The 16,599-nt window shown below is 54.9% G+C and overlaps 6 protein-coding genes across 6 annotated transcripts; 2 read left to right on the forward strand and 4 right to left on the reverse strand.

The window, feature by feature from the left end:
* Window positions 1–21: 21 nt before the first annotated feature.
* J4E78_004997 (uncharacterized protein) lies at window positions 22–2,062 on the reverse strand (the record flags this gene model as incomplete). Its single annotated transcript, XM_049365621.1, has 4 exons — window positions 22–272; window positions 322–1,578; window positions 1,628–1,827; window positions 1,887–2,062. The coding sequence occupies 4 exons, from the start codon at window positions 2,060–2,062 to the stop codon at window positions 22–24; spliced, it is 1,884 nt and encodes a 627-aa protein (XP_049222336.1).
* An 813-nt stretch (window positions 2,063–2,875) lies between these two features.
* Window positions 2,876–4,408, forward strand: ARP3 (Arp2/3 complex subunit, actin nucleation center; the record flags this gene model as incomplete). The annotated part of the gene is made up of 5 exons (XM_049365622.1): window positions 2,876–2,910; window positions 2,971–2,993; window positions 3,046–3,320; window positions 3,370–3,456; window positions 3,506–4,408. The coding sequence occupies 5 exons, from the start codon at window positions 2,876–2,878 to the stop codon at window positions 4,406–4,408; spliced, it is 1,323 nt and encodes a 440-aa protein (XP_049222337.1).
* Window positions 4,409–4,569: 161 nt separating this feature from the next.
* On the reverse strand, window positions 4,570–6,270 carry J4E78_004999 (uncharacterized protein; the record flags this gene model as incomplete). Its single annotated transcript, XM_049365623.1, has 1 exon — window positions 4,570–6,270. The coding sequence occupies one exon, from the start codon at window positions 6,268–6,270 to the stop codon at window positions 4,570–4,572; it is 1,701 nt and encodes a 566-aa protein (XP_049222338.1).
* A 287-nt stretch (window positions 6,271–6,557) lies between these two features.
* J4E78_005000 (uncharacterized protein) lies at window positions 6,558–7,901 on the forward strand (the record flags this gene model as incomplete). The annotated part of the gene is made up of 2 exons (XM_049365624.1): window positions 6,558–7,605; window positions 7,681–7,901. 2 exons carry the CDS (start codon window positions 6,558–6,560, stop codon window positions 7,899–7,901), a joined length of 1,269 nt encoding a protein of 422 aa, XP_049222339.1.
* Window positions 7,902–9,672: 1,771 nt separating this feature from the next.
* On the reverse strand, window positions 9,673–11,774 carry NRC2 (serine/threonine protein kinase, AGC; the record flags this gene model as incomplete). The annotated part of the gene is made up of 4 exons (XM_049365625.1): window positions 9,673–10,069; window positions 10,118–10,502; window positions 10,549–10,848; window positions 10,898–11,774. 4 exons carry the CDS (start codon window positions 11,772–11,774, stop codon window positions 9,673–9,675), a joined length of 1,959 nt encoding a protein of 652 aa, XP_049222340.1.
* Window positions 11,775–13,349: 1,575 nt separating this feature from the next.
* J4E78_005002 (uncharacterized protein) lies at window positions 13,350–16,499 on the reverse strand (the record flags this gene model as incomplete). Its single annotated transcript, XM_049365626.1, is given in 3 exon segments — window positions 13,350–16,096; window positions 16,394–16,479; window positions 16,495–16,499. The coding sequence occupies 3 exon segments, from the start codon at window positions 16,497–16,499 to the stop codon at window positions 13,350–13,352; spliced, it is 2,838 nt and encodes a 945-aa protein (XP_049222341.1).
* Window positions 16,500–16,599: the final 100 nt, after the last annotated feature.

Genomic DNA, 16,599 nt, shown 5'->3' on the forward strand with positions numbered 1-16,599 from the left:
GGTATCCGCGCATGACAACGGTCATCGACGAGGGGTAGACTTGGTCTTCTTGTTGCGCCTCATGGGCATCATCCGTCCACCCTGTGCGATTTGGCCGTTGCCGTTGCTGCGTGACATTGAGCAAGCGGGTCGGTCGTCTTCAGATGACATGGATGCCATGGCGAACGAGTCGGTATTGTGTCCGTAGTAGAGCAACATGCCGGAGCGCATCTTCTTGACGCCAAGGATACCGATGGCGCCTGCGGAATTGCTGTGCTTGACACTTGGGTGACCTGGCATGAAGTTAGTATATCGCACATGACAGCGACAAGAACTGTATACCCATGAACTCGTTCTCGATCATTGCCTTGAGAGCTTCGTCCTCGGTAACTTCGACATAGTCGCCGCCACGGTTCTTCTTCACGCTCTGATAGAGACGCTCAGCGCATACCGTAGCGGCCATGGTGGTTGCCATATGTTCGCCGGTTCCGCTTGTGACAGTCGCAACAGATGTCTGCTCGGGGTCGTCGGGGTCCACGGGAATGACTGCAGCACCAACGCCGACAAGAGCTGCTGGGCCCACACGCCCGCGGTATTTCATGCCAATGCCACCAGAAGATGCACCGCAAGCAATGTTACCCCAGCTGTCTATTGCGATAGCCCCAACGGTGTCGGTGATGTGATCTTCTTCGGGGTTATGGCGGCTCGCATTAGATGGCTTCGGCGGTAGTCGCGCGGTCTCTTTGGAGTTATTCAGAGGTGTCGATGTGGTAGCGAACCTCGAGTTGGCTGAGTTCTCGTCGTGAGTCTGTGGCAGACAAGTGTCGATACCATCACATTGAGAGCTCTCCACGGGATTGCCTTTTGCTGTCTGCGCGCTCGAATCAGAGTCAAAATCCTCCCCAGACCCATCAGCCCATGCTTTGCGTGGCTTTGGTGCGTAGGTCATGTCCTCCATCTGCGCATCTTCCATAATGCTCTCGTAGCCTGCATCGCGACGATACTCTTTCAGGGTAGGGATCTGTTGCGTGCTGTTGACAAAGGCATTGCGAGAAGCATCTGCAACGGTAGGTGGGCGTACGTCAGCAGGCGATGGGGCTTGATCGATCAGTTCGGGTGCACTGGTCTGCTCATCGCTTATCCAAGAGCTCGACGACTGCTCGGAAGGAGGAACTGAAGGGTCGGAAGATGCATTCTCGGCTTGGTCGTACATCACGTCGTCGGAAAGCGGAGGTGACTGTGACTGCAGTAGGGATTTGTGGGTGCGTAGCAGGTTTTGGGTGTGTTGTTCGCGCACGCGTTCGTGCGCTCGCTCATCCGCTGGCGCCACATTGTCCCTGATCTTCCAACAGGACGGGTGGGCGCCGCTCTTCCTGGACTTGCGCTCGGCAGACCTCAAGTCGGAACGCCACCGCATCCAGCGCTCTTTCGCGGCGGGAGAAATGAGTGCGTCGTGGGGCAGAATCGGCATACCCATCTCCACAGCAAAGTCGGTGGCACCCTGCGACACCAAGAGGTTTGGAGGGACTCGACGCAGCGTAAGTGGACTCATCGTGTGGTCGTGCACCATTCGTGCTAGCGAAATAGGGTTTTTGATTTCTGTAATCATTATCAGTACTGGACCATAGCCTTTAGTTGCTAGACTTACGAGCGACAGCCCCGACAGCTCCGCTACGCCCGTAATGGTCGACCACGGAGGCATCGCACTCAACCACACCGTCCATTGCGAGGTTGCTTCCATAGCCAGCATTGGTGATTTCTCGATCTTCCAATGTCTTGATTGCAGCCTCGACAGCATCTAGCGCTGAGCCGCCGTTCTTCAGAATCAACATGGCCAGCTGCGCGGCACTGCGCATGTTAGCATGAGCGTACGCGGGACAACCTGGAGAAAACACCAGAAAACTCACTCGTTACACGCTTCCAGATGTATCCTCTCGTTCTGATGACTATGATAGCCGGCGCCAGCGTGAACATATATGCAGCATACATCATCGTTTGGCGGACTACGCGAGGCTTTGCGTGTGTGCGTATCAATATGATAAGCTCCGTCTATGGGTGCATAGTGACGACTAGGGACCGACATGCCTTTGTGAGTGGAGAAGCGTCGACAAAGGTCGCGGAAGCGCAGGCCGAACGTATCCAGTGCAATGCAGTGAGAGATGACGGTTCTCGGATGAGGCTTGGCCGCAGTTTTGGATTTGTACAGACGCGACGAGCGTTTGTTGCCGGGCGGGGACGTTTGGCCGATTACTGGGATGATCCGGTGTCGCTCTAGAGTGGGCGGTAGCGGCAGACGGCTGTGAGGTTGACTGTGGGAACGGTCGTTAAGCGGTCATTCGAGACACGGGCAGGTGTAGGTTCGGAAGAGAAGATAGGTAATTCCAGGACAGACGAGGTGACTGAGGGGGGAAACAATGAGAAATTAATGGAGAGGAGGAGCCGATGTAAAGGCGATGGTGACCTGTGGCGGCGGGGTGAGCAATGAGAGTGGGAGAGATGCTCGATGAGCGCTGTAGGTGCACAGTCAGTGGAGAGGAGGTTAGCAGCGATGTCAAAAATGAGCTTGCGATGGCTCTTTCCTCTGTGCATCAGCCTAAGCCATGTGGTTGTAGTATTTTGCGGTATGACACAGACTCTGTTGAAGCGGTAGGCACGGCACACCAGGGAGGTAGGAGCGATCGTGTTGACCAAGTGAGCAAGTCCTTCCCCACTATTTTGTCTCACTCCGCTGCCAAGGGCGGAGCGGGGCGGTGCCTGATTCGACAACGTGCACCGACCGCCGTCGTCACCTCTTTGACAAAGCCACCTCGACACCCAGCCCACGCGCTTCTGCTCTTATATCAGGTACCACCTGAGCTGCGTTGCATATTCGTTTTTGTGACAAGCAGCAGCAAAGATGGCGTCTCAAACCCCCGCCGTTGTCATGGACAAGTAAGCTACCCGCTGGCCATGGGCACCCACGTTGCGATCGAGTACTGACACTGGCTATAGCGGTACGGGATACTCGAAGCTCGGTACGCTGACCAATTCAATTCGTCGAGTTGACCTCTAATAACAATCCACCAGGCTTCGCTGGCAACGACTCTCCCTCCTTCGTCTTCCCCACCGCGATAGCTACCAAAGGCCCAACAGGCGGTAGCGGCGGATCAGGCTCTGGACGCCCAGCCGTTGCGAACAAGCCCTCATTCCTGACTGGTGGAGCTGGGCCAGGTGGGCATCTGTCTGGAAAGCGCGGTACTGAGGACCTCGACTTCTTTATCGGCGACGAAGCTCTGGCCGCAGCTGGAGGCGCGGGCTATGGCATCAACTACCCGATCAGGCATGGTCAGATAGACAACTGGGTATGGAGAGGCTTGCAGATAGAGGGTAGGGTGTACTAATGGCATGCAGGACCTTATGGAACGCTTCTGGTCCAACTCGATATTCAAGTACCTGAGAGTGGAGCCTGAGGACCACCACTTCCTCCTCACCGAGCCCGTACGCTATCTTTCTACAATCGCTGGGGGATGGAGCTGACAAGCCACAGCCACTGAACCCTCCCGAGAACCGTGAAGCCACCGCCGAAATCATGTTCGAGTCGTTCAACGTCGCCGGTCTCTACATTGCCGTACAAGCTGTGCTCGCCCTGGCCGCGTCATGGACTAGCTCCAAGGTGCAGGACCGATCCCTCACCGGAACTGTCATCGATTCCGGAGCTGGTGTCACGCACGTTATCCCCGTTGCTGAAGGCTACGTCATCGGTTCCTCAATCAAGAGTGTCCCCATCGCCGGTCGCGACATCACCAACTTCGTACAATCGCTCCTCCGAGAACGCGGCGAACCCGACTCCTCCCTCCAGACTGCCGAGCGCATCAAGGAGGAATACTGCTACGTATGCCCTGATATTGTCAAGGAGTTCGCACGTTTCGACCGCGAGTCAGACGACCGATTCAAGAAGCACACCGTCAACTACCCCAACGGCAAGACCACGTCCGTCGATGTCGGCTACGAACGTTTCCTCGCGCCTGAGATCTTCTTCAACCCCGAGATCTACTCCTCCGACTTCCTTACCCCGCTACCTACCATTGTCGACACCGTCATCCAATCCTCTCCCATCGATGTACGCAGAGGGCTTTACAAGAACATTGTGCTTTCGGGTGGTTCAACACTATACAAGGACTTTGGCCGACGCCTGCAGCGCGATATCAGGCATATGGTCGACGCAAGGATCAAGGCTTCGGAAGCGAAGAGCGGAGGCGCAAAGAGTGGTGGTCTGGACGTACAAGTCATTACGCACAAGAGGCAAAGACACGGCCCATGGTTCGGAGGCAGCTTGCTCGGTCAGACTCCCGAGTTCAAGAGCTACTGCCACACCAAGGCGGAATATGACGAGATTGGTCCCAGCATTGTCCGAAGGTTCGCGCTGCTGGGTGGACCAGGAAGCACATAAGCGACGAGATATCGTAGGGAATGTGTGTAGATGTTGGCATGGCTTATTGAGCGAGCACGAGATGACAGCAAAACATTTGACAATGAGAAGACAATCAACACATCAGATCGATATGCCTTTGATCGCTCACTAACCATACCAAGAAGAAACCGTAATCAACCTTATGACTCCGTGTCCTTAACACCACTTTCCCCGCCGCCCTTCCTCTTCAACACAGCAACCCCCTCCACATGCCCCGTCTGCGGGAAAAAGTCAAAGCCCCTCAAACTCTCAATCTCATAGCACCCCTCACCCTTCCCAAAACCCCCATCCACACCCGTCATCCCACCAACCAAGACCCCCACATCCCTCGCCTGCGTATGCACATTACAACTCACATACACCACTCTCGCAGGACCATACTGCACCAGCTGTCTCAAGAAAGACTCATCGCAGCCCTTCCGCGGCGGATCCAGCATAACGACCGTCTCCTCCGCGGGCGACTTGATAGAAGCAAACAACCTCGCCGCATCCGCCGCGATAAACCGCGTTGAAGATTCCGGTAAGCTGTTCAACTTTGCGTTTGTACTCGCGGACTCGATGCTGCTGGATGAGATGTCGATTCCGAGCGATGATTTGAACAGCGCTGAGAGCGTGATGGTGAAGAGACCGGAACCGGAGTATGCGTCGATGAGATGGGTGATTTTGTGGTCTTGGCTGGGTGCAGGCAAGATGTTCTCGCGTATGTACTGTGTGAACACAGGGAGGATGGAGTTGTTGTTCTGGAAGAAAGAGCCCGCTGGATTCACGAATTGGAATTCGTCGGAGATGTATTCTGTGGATTTGGCGTTGGGGTCTGTGATGCAGATTTTGCGGTGGATGTGCGTGCCTCGGTCTTCAATCACCGCGTCGGAATCTGTTTCTTGGGCGGCGTCGTAGTCGGTCTTGGGGATGCGGGCAGTGGATTCGCGGAGGAGGAGGGTAGCGCCTTTGTGGTAGGTGGATATGGTGTCTGCGACGCGTTTGCGCTCGCGCTTGTTGCCGGCGCGCACGGCGTCTGTGCCGATGGGACAGTCTTCTATGTCGATTGTGTTGCGGGTGCCTTTCTTCATGAAGCCGATGGGTGGGACTTCTTTGAAGGTGCGCTTTATGCCGTTGCGACCGTCGCTTCGGCGGGCGTCTGGTGGGCCGTCGAAGTGGGGGGTTAGCTTTGTGCGGTAGCCGTATTGCAGTGGCGAACCGATTGTGTCGCCGATTGTGGGGATGAGCTCTGGTGGTAGGTTGGAGAAGTTCTTGTAGGCTTTCTCGACGATGGTCTTTTTGTGCGCGAGTTGGGTGTCGTAGGGTAGCATTTGGAATTGGCAGCCGGAACAGCTGGCGAAGTAGGGGCACTTTACTAGAGAGTCATCGCGTTGGGTTGAGGGCGTGATCACGTTGACGAAGTCGGCCATGGAGTACTTTTCCTTCTCAAAGTGCTTGTGTGGCCGTGCTGTTACGATATCTCCTGGTGCGCTGAAGGGTACGACATAGACCTGGTCCGAATTTGAATCCTTCTGGAAACCGAGTCCATCACCAGTGGAAGAGATTTCTCTGATTTCAACCTCGATCTCCTTGAACTTTTCTGCCAGTGTTGTCGAGATTTCCTTTCCTTCTCTTTCTATATCGAGGTTCTTGATGAGCGCAGTAACATCCTGCAATAAGACCTCCTCATTGGTTCCGTTTGTTTTCAGAATCTTGCTCTGCTCAGCATGTCCGTTTTTCATGCGCTTGTTCTTGAATCTGTAGTTGCCTCGTGGTCCTTCCTCGCTCCGTAGAGGCGTCTCGGCATATCTTTTCGCGCCGTTGCTCTCGACAGGCGCGACATTGTCCGCTGACGAAGCCATTCTGTATCTAGCAATCTGGGTATATCGACTACCGACCAGCAGTGTCCGGAGCGGTCGAGTAAGAATCCGAGAGTACATGCAGTAAATCGTGAAATTGGAGAAAAGAGAAAGTCGCGTTAGTCACTGGGATAGAGAGGCGGCGATTGGCTGGAGCAGTTACTGCCATCCCGCTTAGTCACGCTGAACTTTCCGAACTTCACTTTGACCATCACAACGCCGCGCAGGCCACCCGCTATTACCGCCTCCCCGCGCTCAATTGGCCCTCACCCGGAGGTCCAAGGCCAACAATGAGCGTCTGCCGCCCCGCAAGATGTCTCTTCACCAAAGCAGCATCGACGACGCTTCCTAAACCGCCTCCGCAACGCACTTTCCACGCTTCCGCAACCCGACAAGCCCGCAAGAGGAGACCGCATTATCCGTCAATAAAGGCCGATGACCTCAAGCTCCTCAACCAGGCGGCCGAAGCAGAGTACCCCAAGTACGACACCTCGGAGACGACGCTGCTGGAAAAAAAGTACACACCCTCGCAAATCGCCGCCATCAAAGCCGCCGAGTCTACAATCGACGCCCGAGATGTCCTCACGCAGGGCCAGCGAAGAACAGATCCATGGCGTATGAACTACGAAGACGACCTGGCGCAAGTCGACCCCGTGACGGACCGACCCGAGCGCCTAACAGGCGACGACATCGAAGGCCCAAAAACCTTCCGCATCGCCAACGAAGTCGAGCGCGACGAGAACATAACCCGCATCGCCACTGAGAATCTCGCAAAGATGTACCCGGACGGCATACCAGAAGACGACGAGAACCTACAAAAAGCCATGGACGCAGCCGTCACCCAAGCCACCCTAGACCCCCGCGCAACCTACACATCCAAGAACCCCGCCGCCCTCCAAGCCCTAGGCGACGAGCGCCACTCGGTCATCGCACCCGACCTCCCCCGCGTCGAAAACCGCATGGTCCGTCAGACCCGGCGTCTCTCGACCGAAGAAGAAGAGGACCCACGGCAAAAGCGCCTCTTGCAATACCTCGGCTGGGACAAGCAGAAGCTGCGCCAGATTCGCGTCAAGACACTAGTTACGCACTTCGTTACCAATCAGACTCGCATGGGCAAGATAAGAAGTATGTACTACCTGACCATTGCGGGCAACCAAGACGGGCTCCTCGGCGTCGGAGAAGGCAAATCCGTGGAACCGGATGAAGGACGTAAGCAGAGCGTCATGAGCGCCATACGAAACATGCGCCCTGTTCCTCGTTACGAGAACAGAACCACATTTGGCGATCTGGAGAAGAAGGTCGGTGCGACGAAAGTCCAGATTTTTGCGAGACCGCCTGGTAAGTCATTATCCTCGTTATCCTAGACTTTCCTGTGACCTACCTTTTGCAAACATGCCGGCTAACTATGAGCAGGTTTCGGTCTCCGCGTCCAACATCTCATTTTCGAACTCGCACGTGCAGCGGGTCTCCAGGATCTGTCTGCCAAGACACCGCGGTCGAGGAATAAAATGAACGTTATCAAGGCGACGTGGGAGGCGCTTACGCAGCAGAGGTTACCGGACGAGATTGCGAGGGCGAGGGGGAAGAAGTTGGTGGATGTGAGGAAGGTTTACTATGGAGGGAGCATACATTAGATGGCGTTGTATGCCGGGATGTGGTGGACATGAAGAGAAGGGAAAGCAAATAGAGGTGTATCATAGGCATGTTATGAGGTGGAAATGCTCACGTAGAGCTTGTGTAGATATCTTGTATCATATCATGTTATCTTGCATACCATCTTCTCTGTTCCGCTCGCTACGTCGAAGTATCTGTGAATCTTGCTCATCTAGTGGGGTATCATAATCGTCAAACGCTTTCATTCCATCCCCCTTCCCCTTCCCCTTCCCCTTCCCCTTCACCCACATCCTCCTTCTCCCTATTCCCTTTCCCCTCCCCATTACCCCCTACCCTCCTACCCCCGACTACTCATCCGACTCAGCCCCTCCGTCTCCCCCTCGCCCTCCCCATCCCCGCCCTCAGTATCAATCTGCTGATTCAAAACAATACTATACACACTCGCCTTGAGCAGCGTAAACACCAAACTCGTTTTCCTTTCTAAACCGCGGAGGCCATCGAGGATCGCGGCGCTGGGGTTGTTGGAGAGCGTGAGGAGGAGGGATGATAACTTGGTGTGGTGTAAGTGAGGAAGTTTGGAGGGTTGGGGGGAGGGGGGTTGATGGAGGGGAGGGAAGATGGTGGAGGAGAGATAAGTGCGAGGGTTTTGGATTGCGACGGATAGAGGTGAACTAACATTATTCAAATTCCCCAATAACCTTGCATATTCATCCAAGACCTCCTGTTCAAGCGGACTGAGACTCTCTTCTCCTTCCGACGTTTGCGAGGCGCCGAAGTTTGGTTCTGTCGGTGCGGGCTCTGAGGCCATGGTTTACTTTCTCCCTTTTTGTTTTGTGTGCAATTGGTATAGAGCTGGGATAGTTGTATGAATGCGTAGATAGGTAGGTAGGTGTTGTTATATCTATATCCGCGCGTGGATGTACAGTAAGAGACGGCGAGCGAGCGTGGGAGATCGTGCGGCGGCGGGGTGAATTGCTTTGCGCTGGATGCGTCGTCGTGCGTGGATTGGATTGTGCTATGATGTGTCGCTTGCTGAAGAATGAATCCCGGTATACGACCCCCGAGTTCGACTTCGTATGAGCTGGGCGTGCCGATGTTATTCGAGGTAGATGCGTAGCGTCCGTCCTTGTTTCGTCGCGTTGTTTGACAAGAAACAAGGGTTCTCGCGAATCGTTGTCGCGTCTTCCCCGCAAACTCCGCGTTGGCCCATGCGTTTCTTACCCTCAGTCAGTCCATTCATATCCTACGGGTGCTCAACCAGAAGTTTCGAAACATAACAACATGTTACATTAAGTTCACTGATCACATCACACAATACAGTTGGCATCTCAAAGATATCTTTCTCATTGCTTCTGCTACGCCCTCCCAGTACCATCCATCCCTCTTCCCTCTTCCCTCGACCCATCACCACCACCATCTCCATCTTCCCTGTCCAAGCTGCCTCCGCTCCCAGACTAGACTACACTACACTAGACCAGCATAATCCACAACCATGTTCACAACAAAAAAATATAGACAACGCCAGAGAGAGATTTTACAGCACACGAAGAATGCTGATTGGTAAGAGAGAAGAAAACGAGCTCGAGAGAGGGAGAGATCCCTGCGCGATCAAGAAACGAAGAAAGCTAGAATGAACTCCCTGGAACGCCGCTGTGATGAGGAAGAAACGCATTTGTCTATGATCCGTCGCAACAAATGAGTGGAGTCAAGAGGACGACTTTCGATATGGGAAGGTCCTCCGGTGAGTGATGAATACAGTGCGCGTGTTTATCATACGACATATCCCCCGGTCTATCGTTGTGAGTTGGTTTGTGTGAGGTGAAGATGCGACGAGTGTTGATCTTCATGGTGGTGGTCGTCTCCGTCGTGATGCAGAGTAACGCTGTTGAACTCCTCAAACGGATCTGCCAACTCGCCCATGGGCGTAGCGAGACCAGAGTCTAGCGGGACGCCCTTGACTCTCGCGGCGCCAATGTCAACACTCTGGGACTCCTTAACATTCCGGAAGTTGGGTGTCTCGACACCTTGGCCTTGATGGGGGACGATCGGTGGCTTCATGTGCCGTAGTAGGGCCCATGACGTCGTCTTGAAGAAAGGTGCCGTCTTGATGTCGGAAGCGCCGGCACGGGATCCAAGTCGCCTAGTCTCGTCCTTGATCAATAGCTTGCGAATGATGGCCTTGCACAGACTACAATTGTTAGCACAGAACGCACACTAGGTACGATTTACAACTTACTTTGATACTTGCGGCGCACCAGAACCCTCGGGGAAGGGCACTTCATCTCGAAGAATGTTGGCAAACGTCGCGTTGCGGTTCTTGCCCTTGAAAGGCGTAGTTCCGTACAACATCTCGTAGATCAATATGCCAAGGGTCCACCAATCGACCGCACTCGTATGTCCACAGCCCTTGATGACTTCTGGCGCAATGTATTCCTCGGTTCCGACAAACGAGTTGGTTCGGAAATTGTTTATGCATGATTTCGTGTCGATGGTTGGTAGGTTGTTCGAGGAAGTACCACTTCGGCCGCTGAGGATCATAGTCGGGCGACCGCCGGGTTCCGACTGTTTTGACAGATCGAAGTCTGACAACATGATGTGACCAGACTGGTGGAGGAGGATGTCTAAGGAAGTTAGCATGATATGCGCGGCGAGTGAAACGTAACCTACTCTCTGGCTTCAAGTCTCGGTAGATGAAGCCCATCAAATGGAGATATTCCAACGCAGCCGTGACTTCAGCCGCATAGAATCGCGCAGCATCCTCGTCAACACACTTGTTCGGTCGTGTTTGCAGCGCGCGGAAGAACTCACCACCACTGCAGTATTCCATGCAGAGGTAGAGGTGGTCTTCGGACTGGAAAGAGTGGTAGAGGGTAACAATAAAGGGGTGGTTGCTGGTCGCCAGGATTTCCTGCTCAGCCAATGCGCGCTTGATCTTGTTTCGCTTGATCATCTCCTTTTTGCTCAACACTGAATTTGTTAGCGCATGTTGTCTGAATTGTAGAGGCGGTTCACACACCTTTCATAGCATATAGTCTGCTGGACTTCTTCTCCCGCACCAAATAAACCTTTCCGACATCGCCCTTGCCAATCAACTTGATCTTGTCGAAGCTTCCCGGTCCAACCTCGACGTTGCGGACCTTGATGGAATTCGAGCTGTAGGTTCTCCTGAAAGCCACAGACTGTCGGATCTGGCCTGCCGAGGGTATGGGTTTGCCAGCTTCTATGGGTAGGAGGTGAGTCGGATCCTGGGTATTCGTCTCGACCATGCTCAAGGTCGACGAGTTGGGGTGGTGTAATACAGGCTGCTTGCCGAGTTCTGCAGTCTGTGGCCTATCAGTATTCTTTCCCGAAGAAAAGAGACCTTGGGCATTGGGTGCGGAAGCCACCCTTCGTAGTTTCCTAGCCAATTCCTCTTTCCCAGCTGTTGTGGCGTGATCGTCGGTAGTTGCTGCGCCATTTACTTGCGTCTTGGGCATTGCGGGGGTGTCTGGGGGTGATGGAGGCACGCTGCCTGCATTGTGATGGCGCAGCGCGGGCGGTCCTTGGTGGGCAAAGTACGGGTTTGCGTGCGCGGTGGGCGACACGCTGTCATCCAGGGGGTTGCCTTCGCTGGCGACGGTCTGGGAGCGATTGCGCGAGATGTGGGGAATGAACCGCGATTGGCGGAACCCCGACTTTTCGTTCTTGGAGTTTGTGCTGCCATCGTCGGAAGACTTGTTGGCGTCGTTGCTGCTGTTGATGCGGAAAAAGTTCTTGATGCGCTGCGAGACCTGGCCGTCCTTGGGATTGACTGACTTGTTGGTGGACAGCGCCTTGCCCGAGAAGGTGCGTTTCTCCGTTTTTTCGGCCATGGTGGAGTGGCTTGATGTGGACGAGTTGAAGAGCTGCGTCATAGCAGTTACACAGGCCGGTGGGCGAGTGCAGCGGGCGACTCTGGTGTATTGGGCGGAAGCTGGGCGGGTGCAGGGAGACGGTGTTTGCGCAGTTGCACGATCAATGGGCCATGTCACTTTGGGTGAGGGCAATGTCCAGGGTCGCGGTGCGTGTGGCTGGGGCGGCTCGGTGAAAGAATGGCTCCGTCACGAAGGCGCAGGCGATGGGAGAGGGGAGTGCGCGTGAATGGTTTCGGCGGCGCTGCAGAGACAAGCAGGGAGGAGTCGGGAGCAGGGAGCGAGGAGTGGTGGTGGTGTAGTAGGGCCAGCCAGCAGGTTGGGAAGGAAGGAAGCCAGAGCCGTGCCGGCGACAAGTACGGACTGCGGCGAATGATGGCGGAGGCCAAGTGGGACCGCCCGAATCCCTGTCTACCTAGGGAAGCCGCGTGCGAAGCCACCTAGCCTCACTCCAGCCAGCCAGCCAAACCGACACCGCATCCATCACCAATCACTCAGCCACCACTCAAACATCAAAACATGGGTTTGCAATGCTTGGAAATCCATATCCTGTGACATTTGCGCCTAGGGGTCGTGATGATTCCTACTCGCCATCCGAACCCTGTGCCGCGCTCCCAGCCAAGAACGCGCACCCATCTAACCGTTCTAGCACCGTGCCTCTTTTCCCCACGACCGCAGCTGTCGATAAATCACGCTATTTCCCGATTTATCAGCAACGCGCAAAGCATAACGGCACGTCATCGCACCAAACACGGCTGTGCGACTCCGAGACACATGCATCCATCGTGATTCCTTGAATTGAGCAAATTGTAAATGAATCACACCAACCTGTTATACTCGCACACACACACATGCTGAACGTAGCTGTACATCGGATGCTGGTGATGGCGACGCGCATGTTTCCGCTATTTCGTCCACTGACGACGGCCTCGGACGCCAATCTGTTCTAGAACCATTTCTCGTTTCGGCATAGCGTCGCTTTCGGACCCTATCCGTCACTCCGACACATCGGCCGTGCGCGATTCATCTCGTCAGCTCACTCCGACAACGCACACAAGATGACTGCGAAGAAGGGACACTGATTACAAGACATGCTTTTATTATTATTATTCTACTACGCAACGGATGACTATACTGACTACCTATTCATACAATGGCTGAAGTTATACGCAAGATGGTGACGGGAAGGAGATAAGACGTGGATGGCTGGCCAGATGACTCGTCTCCGCCCATGACACGTCCCTTGCCGTGTTCTGCCAGCCCACCAATGTCAAAAGAAATATTGGAGGAAGACTGTCGGAGATATGCGTGGGCTGCCGTAATTATTGCTGTGCCGCAGTGGAAAGTTGTTCAAGGAAGTTCGTGGACGTGGAAAATGTTGCCGTTAAGAGAAGATGTCGGAGGTGTCGCGTACTCGATGAGAGTAATGTAATCCTCGGCCAAATCCAAGGATACTTTCTGCGACAGAGAAGAGAGTCGAGAGGGTGTATTATACCAAGACCTAAGGAGTCCGAAGACGTATCCAACCAGCGTACCAGGCCGTCTGACGCGGACAACCCGACAACGCACGATGAGCAATCAGGTGCGCGAGTTCCTACGATGCGCCTCTATCTCATCGATCTCGGTCCTCTTGAGTTGCTGAAAGCGCTGTCGCCACTTGTCTGAACGTTTCTGCCTCTCGTCGGGAGACATGGTTCGAGGGTCGTCCTTCTTGCTGCGTCGGAACTTGTTCGTCACCTGCTCGAGCTTGGCCTTTGCAGGCGAATGCTCTCCGGACTTCTTGGGGGAGCTCGGTGGATTGGCGGGTGAAGATGCTGCGGTGCCACGCTCGACATCCGATGCTTTCGCGGGAGAAGATGGCGCCTTCTGCTTGCCTTTGCTGCTGGATACCCCGAAGCAGCTTGCGTTGCTCTCCTCGTACTCCACAGACATGGGCGCTTCGGTAGAGCGGCTGTCTACCGCAACAGACGAACGACGCTCCTCAAGGTGTGTGTCGTTGATCATCTCCGACAAGTCGTCCATGGCGCCATCGAGCCCCGACAAGCGCTGATTGGCAAAGTGTCGAGGAGCAGGCGCGCCGTAGCCACCAATCTCGCTCGGGCTCAACTCCTTGGGCGTCGGGTAGAAGCGTTGCATGCTGAGCGCGGTACTGTAGCTTCGATTCTGGATCTGATTGCCGAAAGACTGGTTGGACATGCCGCCGTTTGGCATAGTATCTATCCGGGACGCGATACCCTTGTCCTGCATGCCCCTGCTCGCATCATCCTCGACGCTTGGGAATACTTGTCGATATCCAGACGTCATCCTCTGGGGAAACATTACTGGAGGGTTCAGATACTGCGCGGCAGAGGCGACACGATTGGGAATTTGCATGGCTTCGTTGCGAACCATGTACTGAACGGGAACATCCTTAACGTTTCCTTGTTGTCCATACCCTGAGTCGCGGCGCATATCATCTGGTATACTACCCTTCGCTGATCGAACGTTTTCCTGGGCCCCGCTGGCGTTGTTGTGGTTGAAAGTCATCTCGACAGCAGAGTCGTGAGGTAGGGACCCGGCAACGAGCCCACGAAGCGAAGGCGTCCTGGAATCAGTACCGCGTCGATACTCAGCTTGACGCTTCTTCGACTCGTCTGTGAGGAAGTGCAGAAGACCCTGGATGTAGCCTTGTAGAACCTCGGGACTGTCAGGAATGCCAACGTGGTCGTAGCCGGCCTGGTAGCCTTCCTGGTATGTAGACGGAACATGTGTTATAGGCTTGCCATTGAAAGGCCAGTTCTCGTCGGTGCCGGTGCGTTGAGTGGAGCTGGTTCGCGGCGCCATGTTGCTGCTAGAAGCGGAGATTGACAGGCTAGGGCCCATTGTAGGAGCGTGGTCTATCATAGTGGATTGAGGTTGCTCCGAAAGACCTTGACGTATGGAAGGCAGAGAAGGTTGTTTACCGAATGCCTCAGGCCACGAGGTGAGCTTGGGTGCAGGATCGTTAGTCCTGGAACGACCAGAATCGCCTTCGTTCCATGGACTAGCTGGCCAGTGCTTCTCGGGTGTAGATGGTACTGCAGTATTCTCATTGGATGACTGCTCAGTCTCCTTAATCTGTGGCGCCACTCGTGTTGAGGAATGCTCATGCGTGTTTGTAGGGAAGAAGTCCATGGTGTCAACGCTAGACAGACTATGCTTCTGCGAAGACATTCGACGGTCATGCTTGCCAGCCACTGGCATCTGCTGTCCTCTCCAAGGAGAGCGCTTCTCTGGTGACGGCGTGGGCGGAACAGTGCCTTGGGTGGTACTAGTCTTTATGACAGGCTCGTATGTAGGGCTCTTCGGGTTTAGAGCAGATCCTTTCTTGGCTTCCTCGGGAGGTGGTGGCTTGATTTCAATAGCTCGAGAGCGGCGGCTGGCGGATCCTGGAGGGGAATGAGGCGGGTTTGTCGCGGCCGGAACAAAAGGTGGTGGCTCCGCAGAGAAGGCGGACAGCGGGCCAAAAGGCTGAGGTTGGGGTTGATAAACCGGCATGGGCGGATACGGCGCCGCGAAGGGGTACATGGGAGGAGCAAATGGTTGCTGAAATTGCGAGCCGAAAGGCGGCATGGCTCTTGGGTCTGCATTCGCGCCGGAGAAAGCGCCATGTTGAGTGGTGCTGTTGTCTGACTCGACCGCCGTTATCTGCTTTCGAAGTGCGTCGAGCTCGACGATGAGGCAACGCTTCTTCTCGATCATACCCGCACGCCATGTCTCGCTCTGCTGGCCTGCTTGCAGTACCTCAGTCTGCTCTACCGTGCGGAGCTCCTGCTTCTTGAGAGCTTGTTGCGTCTTGAGAGTCGCGAGGTCCAAGCCAACAAACGGTGTATGGGTGTTGGAGCGCGATGGCCCGAACGCGGCTCCCGAAGAGGCTCCATGAGTGGTCATGGTAGACGGATCCGGTATCTGCTTGCCTATGGGATCCATAGTAGCGGGGCCGATGGGAGGTACCGTAGGATTGGTTGCGTTGACTGCTGGCAGTGCAAACATGCGATCGCCAACGAAGATGACAGGTTGGCCTCCGACGACTTCAATGCGAGCGGTGTTGTTGGGGTTCTGGTGAGTTGGTGCTTGCATGACGTTGCCTGGTGCGACGCGCAGTGATGGTTGTGGTGGTCTGTAAGTAGCGTCTCCGTATCGGGACGTGCCGAGCGGTGGAAGGTCGCTAGGAACTATACGGCCGCCTGCAGTGACTCGTATACCGGGTGGGCTGCCGTGCTCTTTGAGAAGCTTCTCCGCCTTGCCGCGCTTGATTGACGGTGTGGGTGATGGCCGTTTGTGAGGTCCGAAAGGAACAAGATTGGCTGGAGTGGGTACACGCAAGCTTCTGTTTGATGCTCTGCTGGGCAGATTCGCCGATGCGGATGCTGACGGGCGAAGGACGTGTTCTAACGAGAAGCGCAATTAGTCACTGCTCGTTGTGTAGCAGTAGCAGGAAGAAAAGAAGGCTGCGAGCCTAGCGACAGAAGAGTGTGATATAGTCGGTCGGGTGTGGTGTGAGTAGGGTAAGGAAACACAAGACGCGTCGGGTATGATGTTCCTCGATAGGAAAGGTGAACGGTGAAAAGTGAAAGGGTGAGGAGGATAGGCCCGGCACTGACCTCTGATCACATCCTCATCAGGAAACTTCTCAATCGACACAGCTGATTCCGACACCGAGTCGCGAAGTGCGAGTAGTTCGTCCACCCTGTATGCGAATGACATCATGGCCGGTCCGTCACTCTATAGGTGTACCGAAGGCAACGAGCCGCGGACCTGATTGAGCCGTTGGTATTACGGGGCCAATGAGATGTCGAGCCGGAGAAAC

The sequence above is a fragment of the Alternaria triticimaculans genome, assembly GCF_023758025.1.
Source record: "Alternaria triticimaculans strain BMP 0046 chromosome Unknown scaffold_6, whole genome shotgun sequence".
Lineage (NCBI taxonomy): Eukaryota > Fungi > Ascomycota > Dothideomycetes > Pleosporales > Pleosporaceae > Alternaria > Alternaria triticimaculans.